Source organism: Aptenodytes forsteri, unplaced genomic scaffold (genome assembly GCF_000699145.1).
Source record: "Aptenodytes forsteri isolate BGI_AS27 unplaced genomic scaffold, ASM69914v1 Scaffold284, whole genome shotgun sequence".
Lineage (NCBI taxonomy): Eukaryota > Metazoa > Chordata > Aves > Sphenisciformes > Spheniscidae > Aptenodytes > Aptenodytes forsteri.
The window spans coordinates 731137-741573 of NW_008794445.1; the positions used below are offsets into that span (position 1 = coordinate 731137).

The 10437-nt window shown below is 48.6% G+C and overlaps 1 protein-coding gene across 1 annotated transcript; it reads right to left on the reverse strand.

Annotated features, from left to right (window-relative positions):
• Positions 1-4456: 4456 nt before the first annotated feature.
• MB (myoglobin) lies at positions 4457-9584 on the reverse strand. Its single transcript, NM_001302160.1, is given in 3 exon segments — positions 4457-4836; positions 5535-5757; positions 9430-9584. Coding segments are annotated over 3 exon segments (465 nt in total). The 5' UTR covers positions 9525-9584; the 3' UTR covers positions 4457-4689.
• Between the last annotated feature and the right edge of the window lie 853 nt (positions 9585-10437).

The window sequence follows — 10437 nt, forward strand, 5'->3', positions numbered from 1 at the left end:
TGCATTGTTGTGACTCTCTCATGTTCATAAGTGCTCATTTATTAGCCTGTTGGATAAAAGAGGTTGATTGGGATTTCTCTTCTCATTTAATGTAGTTCCAGGTAGCTTCCTTGACTCTGCCAGCACACCTTAATGAGATTTAACACTCTGCTACTTACCAGTACTCCGCAGGTGCCATGTCTTTGCACAGTCTGTCTTCTCACTTGGTTAGACCTTAGCAAAACTTGGTTTCATGGCCACACTTCATTTAAGCACAATGTGAGAACTAATATATATCATCCTCTCAAATGAAGAACCAGCACACAAGCGCTCAGTAATCTGCAGGATTTGGACAGAGGGGCTTTGCTGATGTCATGATGTGTGTTGGGAACCTGGTGCTTGTGTATAGATAGATATCCATATGTGCGTGTGTGCTGAGTCTGAGAAGGAGCACAGACTCTGATTGTTAAGCCCTGCACAGTCTGAACAAGCAATGATGCAGCCTTGAGCAAACCTGAGAGGAATGAGTCCAGGAAAGTGGAGGACATGCTCTGATGCCATGCACCTTCTGAAAAAAGTGTTATGGGCAAGCAAGTCTACATCAAAGAAACACCTGTCTCCACCACTGGTTTCTTTTCCTCAGTGGCATAACATAGGGGACAGGTTTTGGCCATGTGGCAGAAAACACAGGGATCATGACAAAAATAATCCTCATCTGAAAGCGTAGTATAGGTGAGCATTTGAGTGTCCTTATTAAACTACAGTGGTATATAGACATTACATCCTTTAGGCACTGTCTGTTCTTCAATACCCAGAAACCAGATGTATCTGTTCAGTGACTATGATGTGGATTGGAAACTTCCCTGCCCTTTCCTCACGTTAGCCCTGCAGGGAGATGCAAACATGAAGAATGCCACAAGTTTCATGCTAATGTGCTAAATATTTAGCATAATTAGTCACTGGAGCCCCATCCCTTTCTCCCACTGAGGTGACCAAGAGACAGATCACAGGATTAATAGTATGGTCCCCAGCACTTGCTCCTTGATATCACTTGACATTGGCAGGTGTATTGGAGCCAGGCAGGATTAGCAGGCAGAAGTAAAGACAAGGGGGACAAGCAGTGCAGCCTGCAGTATTGTTACACCCTGGCTGGGGCTGACTGGCTCATTTGCACAGCACCTGGGAAGTGAGGTCCTGCTCCCTGCATCTGAGATCCTGATGCATCTCTGGTGTCTGACACCAAAGCCCAAGAGAACGCAGACAGGTCACTGACTCGGTGCCATGGGGAGCTTTGCTGTGCAATGGAAACCACGGCAGTGGGAGAAGAATAGGATGTCAAGTGCAAAGCAGCAAGGATGTTTTTCAACCTAAGGGTAGATGCAGGTGTATAACCCATTTGCTGCCAGAAACAGCATTATTAGCATAAAAGAAATTGCAGGAGTGCATGGAAAGCATAGGACAGCCATAAACCTGACCTGGCTGTAGTCAGTGTGTATGTGCTGGAGCAAGGAGGCTCTGGTAGCCACACAATCCATATCCCATCCCACAGGAACATGTATGTGACACCAAATGGTGCTAATGAGGGCTGGGCACAAGCCCCTGGGACCCATCCTCCTTATGTAAAGCTATTCCTGGAAAGGAGGCAGGAAAATTTCTGCGCTTACGCTGATATGGTTTATCTCTACTAAGGGACTTTGTCCCATACATGAACCAGAAAAGCTACAGGAGCTAGTAGCATAGTGACTCCCACACAGATGCTGAATCAATATAGCATGGAGCTGAAAAACCCTTTCCCCACCATCCCCTCTCCTCTAGGAAACGTCCCTTGTCCCTAAAGCAGGGGCTGAGGCAGGAGCTTTATAGACTCGCTGTGTGGGAATTACGTATATCGCTACACTATGTCAGAACTGCAGCCAAGGGCATACTCGTACCCAGAGTAGCAAAGATGCAGACACATGGATTTCACCACAAGCATCACAACCCACTGAGCCTGCTGGAGATAGCGCCACTGTTATTGGTATCTGAACTTACTGGTTCATCTCGGCTTGCACATCTTCACTGGGCCATAGGCACAACCAGAAAACCTACATCGGGCCCCACATTTGACCAGCACGGGTTTAAGAATGGTCCCTAGTGCACTGACACAGGGGGCTAAGGCAGGCAGAGCGAAAGGTCAGTGCTCCCAATGGACCAACATTTATTCCAGGTACCTAATAACCAGTAGCTAGGCACAACATATATGCAAACACTCCCTCCTCCACCACAGTGCCCTACATAAAAATATCTAGTGACGACTCCAGTCCCACTCAGACTGACAGAGGCAGCTGCCGTAGCAGCCTGTTGTCACTGGCAGGAAATCTTAGTGTGTTGGACAGGCAATCCTAGACGTTAATTAAATAGGTTGCCCTCCCTGCAAAGCCAGACAGACTAGACTGGAGTCAGACGAAGCAAGTTGCTTAAGCCAGGGACCACCTGGCTGTAACTTCATCTAGGTGACAGCATATGCTTTTGCGACCCTCTCTGAAAGGTTGAAACCCCAAGCAAGCTCCCAGAAGTAAAGTGAGGATTTGTAAAGAGCAAGAAGTCAGAGATGCTCTGTTCTGGAAAGGAATTAATTCCTTCACCTTTCAGAGACTGAAATTTTGTGGCCTTTGCCCTGACCACAGCAGATCACACTGGTTCAGGATTGTTTTTTAAGGGAGCTGGTGGCTCCTCCTCTGTCTCCACTGCACACAGTGTTGCAGGGAGCACTTTGAACCAGACCCTGCTAGTAGCTGCTAATACTGAGCACCTCATTTTTCTTTCTCATGCTTGCCTTCACACTATCTCTGTGAGATAAGGCGCATTACTTTCTCCATACCAGAAAAGAGCAGCCATGTCAACTACATGCATTTCCCAGAGCCACAACCCAACTGTTTGCCTCTGTAGCATCCTGCTGCTGTGCCAAGATGTGACCCTGCTATGAATGCTTTCAACCCTGTGCAAATACACAGAAAGACAGCACGCTGCTCATCCACCTTGCTTTTTGCATGGAGACAGCTTGAGTGCATATGCCAGAAGAGACTGCAGCACCCTACCACTGAGGCCCTGAGCTGGATGGTGGGGGCGGAGGAAGAGGAGGGAATGAGAACCCCAGTGCTCACTGTAGGGTATAACTGCCCCTCTGACTAGGTCCAGCCAGAGAAACGGCACAATTCCCAAAGAGTCAGCTAGTCTGCTGTGAAGCTGGGTGTCGGGTCAAAGCTTTGCACTCAAAAACCCTCTTCAGGCTCCATTTCTTACTAATCCTGGTGCAGCCTTAGGCACAATGTGGCCCTCAGCCTCTCCCCAACTTCAGTAAAATCAGGTCACTTGTACCTCACTGGTACCAGGATGGGGAGAGGGCAATGGGCAGAAGTAGGCGCCTTGCTGCTCTGTGTCTGTCTCTTAAGCTCCCCCATGGGACATGCATTCATGTTTGTATACACAGTGCAGTATGCACCACAGAGACACCCCAACAAAACTGCAAAATGGTACGGAGACCGAAGCTTGGGTCTTAAGAGCATACACTGCCGTTGCAACCTTCCTCCTGGGCTAAGCAGCCCAGCTTTCCATTGCCTGGAGGGAGCAACATACTGTGCTGCTGCTGGGACCTGAGGCTGCTTGCACGTGCTACCTCCCCATAAATAAGCAAAGGGCCTTCCCTCACCATGTCCCTCCCCTTGCGCAGCAGTGGCCATGGCCTTTAGTCAGGGAGCATTTCTCTCAACTTCAGCTGAGTCTAGGCTGCCATTTTGTGTTGTGAAGTCCAGTAACCAGGTCATGACCTGGTGGTGACACCTGTGTGGCCTGAGTCCCCTGGCTCAGACAAATGCCATGTGCTGCTCAAGTCATGGACTGGCACCACAGGTTGTGGTGCAGCCGGATACATATGCAAAACACCTTTCCACTTTCTCCATCTCTCCCACTTCTTACTGGAGTGCCTGTAAAGCCAGGAGCAAACACACGACACTGGTGCAGGAATTTTTATTTTCTGAGAAACACATACTTTACTTCCCAGTGCAGCAGAACTTCAGATGCGTAGCGGTGGCTGCCAGAAACCTACAGATCGCAGGGATTACTGCTCTTTATAATTTTTCTAACATGAGTTTAGCAACTAATGCAAGTTTCCAAACTGGCAGACCCTGGAGACTGACTGGCTGCCTTCACCCCCACAAAGCAAGGTAATACTGTGCTGAAAGCTGTCCACAGTAACCTGCTAACAGTCTCTCCTGTAGGAGGAATGTGCCTCTGCTTCCCATCCTGACACCCGTTTCATACCATCTGAGTCATCCTTTCACCCTCTCATTCACCACACTTCCTAACACTCCCCTTGTTCCTCCACATCCCTTCATCTCTGGCCATGCCATTCCCCTCTCAGATGAGACTGAGTTTTGCAGAGGGGGAAAGAAAAAGAGAATAGGGATAGGCAGAAGCTCACAGATAACTTCTTACATTATTTTTCCTAAGCAAGCAGATTATTTATTTTGTATACATGAAGCCAGGAAACAACAGTTTATCATGGATATCGCTCTGAGTGCTTCTATGCTGCCTGGAGTGACCCTTGGCCTCTCATAAAAGCTTTCCCACACATCTTGGATGGCCAATTGTGAGATGTCCAAAAAGTGCTGGGGAAGCTACTCTAAGATGCATGGCCAGGCCTCCATTCTGGTGTCTCTCTGTGCGTATGTGCTAACCCTGGAAACCGAACTCCTTGTACTTGCTGGCCATATCATGTCGGAACAGCTCCAGGGCCTTCTTCATCGCAGCCTGGCAATTAGCCCCAAAGTCTGCAGAGTGTTTTTCAGCAATGACCTTCATAATGGCTTCACAAATGAACTGTGAGGAAGGAAAGAGAGAGAGAAAAATAGAAGGGACAGTCAAGGTTTATTTTCAGAAAAGCCAGGCTAAGAAATAGGTTGCAGAGCCTGGAAATATCTCCACGCTAATTCAGTAGCCCTTCCCGCAGTCTCTGGAGAGACAGTGAGGTCTAGCTTGCAAGGAGCCTGGGCTGGGCAGAAGAACTGGGCTCTATTCCTAGCTCTGACGCTGATCTGCTTCATGACCTTGAGTAGACCATGGCCGTTCCCACTCTTTGTCTGCCTCGTCCATTAAGGCTGAAAATTCATGCCCTGTGTTTGTAAAACACTTAGTTTTGTGGGTCTTGATCTCCAATGAATCCTCCAGGGCTTACTCTAAAATTGTACATCCCTCATGTCCAGCCACTGACAGTTCTTATGTAATGTAGTTTCCCAGGCATGCAGAGGCTGCATGGGCTGGTTTATTATTGTCCAGGGTTGCTCAGGCTGCATGTGGTGTTTGGAATGGGAAATCTAAACTTGGATATTCACATACCATTTGCATACCATGAGCCCTTTCTGTGCCTCCTCCTGCCTGTACACAAGGGACCTCAAACTTGAGGGAGAGCTCACTGAAGTCCAACTAGCCATCAGTAAATAAAAGCGCAACTCTCACATAGCTGTCTTGCACACATTCACTACACATCAGACACCAAGATTCCCTGCCCTTTTCCATACCTCCAGATATTTGACAGGGACTCTGTGCTTGGTCGCGTGGGTTTGAGCCAGGGGCTTCAACTCTGACTCATGATGACCCTTCTGCTTCAGGATTTTGCCCAGTTGGGTAAGGACGGTAACTCCATGTTTCTTCATATCTTCAGAGCCCCTCATCTGATCAGGGGTCTTCAGGCCTCTGAACTTATCAAAGCGATCCATGGTCTCAGGGTGATCCTGAAAGAGTCTGTGGACAAAAGTAGAGGGACTTGTGAGACTTGAGAGAGCTGTCATCCAGACCAGAGCTGTGGTCCAGCTGCTCCAGGTATTTCACAGCATATGGACCGGCAAAGGTGTGATAACCCACTTCCCTCCCCAAAGAAAGCTCTTAGCTGGTCCCTGCTAGTAGAGGCTACTTTAACCTGGGAACTCTGACACTTTAGATCCTTTCCAAATTACCACCATTCACAATCACTCCTTTTAGCATGTATATAAGCCAGGGAAGCATCTGACCCTACTCTGAATCTCGTTTAAGTGTTTTTCATCCTTCCTCTGGTAGGTTGTTCCACAACCTGATGACACTCTGTGTGCAGAAGTTTCCTTTCTATTTATTTTGTACAGGCTGCTTTTTATCATTAACAAATGATAAAAAGCTCTTGTCTTTGGAGAGCAGAAGCTCCTGACATACCTCCCTTTGAGTATTGTATCTACTTTAATCCCATCCTCTTACACATGTCCTAACATGATCACTGCTGTCTTTCTCCATTCCCTGTGGCTGTGACAGAGACACTGCCCTAAACATGTCCAACTAGGGTGACAGAGCAAGTGTCCATATTTTTTTATATAGCTCTACTAACTCTTTGGCACCAGTCCCCTGGGTTATGTCAACTGTATTAAGATAGAGACAAGAGCCAAGGCTGGTCATCATACTGAGAGGTGAGTTCTTGCATTCATCTGAAGGAAAAACAAAACCAAACAAAACCACCTGTCTTCATTGACTTACTATTGCTGAGGAGCCAACCTGTAGACCCCTGGTTCTCACCAGGACCCTCTTCTCAGCCCATCTCTGCATTGACCAGGAAAGGAGAGTTCTAGAGGCTTCTCATACACAAAAAAAAGGGAGCAGCCCCCAGCCTCAGGTCCCTCACATCTGGGGCTCAAGTGTTCTTGAACATCAGCTGGATGGGAGACCTTACTGTGTCCCCACCCTATGGTTGCAGGCATGGAGGAATTTGGTTCCTGCCCCTTTTTCCCACCACCCCAGCTCAGCCCAGCTGCCAGCAGTGTGGTTCCCTCCATTGGGAACCGTGGCACCTCAGAGAGTCCTTGGGAGGAAGTGGGTAACAAGACCGTAAGACCTTCAGGCATGCTGGTGCCATGTCATGCAGTGCTATACATAGGCACTCTGATCCCAAAACGGAAATTAAATCAAGAAGGTGGAAGGCTAAAAAACAGGCTAGTGTTGTCCCCCCTGCTTCCTCCCTGCTGCATTTCCTAGGAGACAGAATGCAGACACCACTGGCATCCAAACTAGTAGGAAATGTCACTCTTTTCCCTGCCAGAGTCCTAGAGTCAAGGTGAAAAGGGGATACTGCCTGTCCTGATTATTAGGAGCAGTCTAATAATTAGGTGTTGAGAGACATCAGCTCCTTTGCACAAATTTATTTTCAGGTATTACACCCTCTGATGGGCATAATCCAACTAGTTGAAGCACCAGCAAAAGCAATGTCTGTCTTTACAGTCAGGGCCCTACAGCTCACATCTGTGAAGTGGCTTACCCAAGTTACCTGCAGCAATGTCTGGCGCTCCAGCCCAGGACCTCAGCCATGAAACCAGCCTCCCTCTCATTGTACAGTGGTTGCATGCTTGCTCTGCCCTTGGGAGGATGCTGGTGCTGGGACTACCAGGGCTTGTGTCCCATCTAGAACTGGACATTCCTCCTAAGTATGTTGCCATGAGGGTCAGGCTCTCCACTGTATGATGTAAGTATAGGTTAAACTACACTAACAAATACCTCAAGCACATGGAAAACACAAGCTGTTCTGCAGCAAAAGCATTCTGTAAATGAATGACCAGTCTTTGCTGGCATTTCATTTCAAAGGTCTCCAAAGGATTTCTGTACTCTAGCAGGTGCTGAGCACACCACATCATCGGCCTTTCCTTTTTTCCTATCTTTCCGTGACACAGGTTGTGTCCCACCCAGAGAGATGAAAAAACCTTGCACCCTAAAATGAGATGGAGTTATTTCTAAAAAATCTCCCTCCATCGTGTCTGGCTATGCCTGAATCATGTCTGCCAAAGATGATATACTCCCGAGACTCTTGAAAATTCTTCTGAGTATTTTTTTGTTTTCTTTGGAAAACTTCCAGTTCAATCAGTGTTTTCTAAACATATTCCCCGGATATGACATCTACCTAAGAAGTCTTTAACAATGCACACTTGGACACATTTCTAAATTAAGAGACGCCTGCTGGGCTTCCCCTGCCTCTCTCCTCCCTCAGAAACCCCTTGAAGAAACAAGAAACGACCTGGGTTGGCTGGGGAGCACAAAGTCACAGGGAAGTGGGGTCTATTTATTTAATACCCTACGATACCTGTAAGAAAAATGGTATTACCTTTTCCATTGAAAACTGCTTTTACTGTCTTGTGGCAGTTCCAGAGCCAAAGTAGCCACCTCACAGAGATGGACTATTGGGGAGGGCTCAGGTTCCTGCTACCCCTCCAGCATGCCTGCTCTGGACTGCATCAGCGGAGAGCCATCACATTGCCACCTGGCTGCTCCCATCCTTCCCTCCGCTTCAAATGGCAGCTGAACTGGGCCATGATAAAGAAGGTAAATAAAACAGCCCCCTGCTTTGGCTTATCTTTGTAAAAGCTTTGAATGGACAGTGGATTTGGCCAATGGTGTGGGCTCCTTCCTTTAGCCATGCTTAAGCTAGGAAATCCCCCAAGCAAGTGCCACATCCCCACTGCTCTCCGCAGCAGCTGTACCCTTCCAGCACATCGTATTGAGCACAGGCTGAGGGGGAGATCTGGAGAGCCTCCTCAAAGTCTCCATCCCTGCTGGTCTTTAAGGACAGGCTAGGATCCAATGCCCACCCAATGTCGTTGCCCACTTTGCAGCCCTGAAGTCTCTTCCAGGTTGCGTTTCTGTGACTTGCTGCTGGTGCCTGGGGAGTTCCCCTCTGAGGGTCCAGGACCGCAAGGACAGCATGGAGGTGGGGGTCCTCTCAGATGGAGACCTCGCAAGTGCTCCCACTCTGACCCCAGAATCACGGAGGAGGGAAGCAGGGGGAAGGATGTGTCTCGTGTCACACCCAGATCTCAAATTCATCATCAGGAAGTGGACAAGTGTTACCACCCAGATTTCTGGCCAAAAAGCAAGATGAGCAGGGCTCTGCCAGGTGAGACTATAAGGCGGGGAGAGGGAAACACTCAGGTAATTCACAGTTAATTTTACTAAAATCAGAGATTCTGAGAAAATTGTCACAGAGGTGATTTTCCTCTCCCCTCTTTCTCTGCCTTCCCATATCCTTGCTGCAGAGCATCTGAAGGCCCAGGACACACAATTCACTCCAGCATTTCTCGCCACAGTGCTTGGGCAACGAGGCTCCAAAGCAGAGCTTTGCCAACAGGTCGGGCAGAGGGAGTGACAAAGTCCTACCATCTTTTGAAAGCAGCAGTGGCCCACTCCTGCACCCATAGACAGATGGAAAGACAGAAGCACAGCCATTTTACACAGTGAGTAATTTTTAACCCAGAAACCATAGCAATGGAAAAAACACCACCCTACAACAAAGGAAACAGCCTGTTGAAATAAACACTGCCAAACACAAGCCCCCAAACTAAATATACACCTTCCTTGGTCTCTCATCAAAAGCTCTAAGCTTTACTCTTAAGATCGAAGCTTCTTGCCTACCTCATTAAAACTGCATGCCCATGGCCAGCGAGGTCGGACTCCACCTTTCCCCACATGGTCAGGACCTGCTGCCATTCCTGATCGTTGAGCCCCATGGTTCACTGAAGGCAGGTCTCGAGTGCTCCCTTGCAGCCGTTTGCCTTTCCCCAAAGGCTGCCTAGAGAGCTCACCCGCGGGATTTATAGCCCCTGCTCACAGACCTACACCTGTCAATCATCAGATGGATGTCTTGCTCTCTTTCAGGCTTGTCTAACCTAATCAGCCTCCCTATTTTTTTCTAGGAAGCTATTTTGGGTCAGGTGCTATTGTGGGTGCCACTGATGGCATAATTCCTGCTTTTCGTATTGGACTGGCACATGTCCCACTCTAGACAGTAAAGGGCACTGCCGAAACACAGTGCCAGGAGCCTGTCCTGCATTCCCAAGGACCCAGAGACAGTGTCAAGCTATATGGCAGGAGAGTCCTGAAGAGCACCTCAAGGTCACCCCACCTCCCTCTCTCCTGGCCTGCTAAGGGCAGGTGGGAGAAGAGACCAGGATGGCTTGGTAGCGTCAGCTCCATTGCTCCAAAGGCCTTTTCTTTCCCATGCTGAGCTCACTCTCCTTTTCCCCTGGGGCAATGCACTCTATTTACTAATAGAGAAGAGCAGTGTTTGAAGACACATGTCCTCAAGAGCTAACCATATCCACATTGGCCCAGGTATCTCCCAGCTTCTGCAGGAGGGAGGAAGAGGATAAAAGCTATATAGGAGCCAGTTACCCAGCACCTGCACACCAGGGTCCTTCTGCCTGCCTCTCCAGGGAACACTCAGGATTAGCCGCTGGCTAAGCCTGGATATTGGAGCCAACAGATGTACAGCTGAGCCAGGAGTGTAATTTACAGCAGGCCAGAGACCCAAGGACACAGCAGGGCTTCACTCAAAATGCACCCAGACAGGGGTTAAGGTCTCTGGCTACGTCTGTCAAGCCAAATACCAATGTCGGGAGGAAAAGCCACCGGGCTGACAAA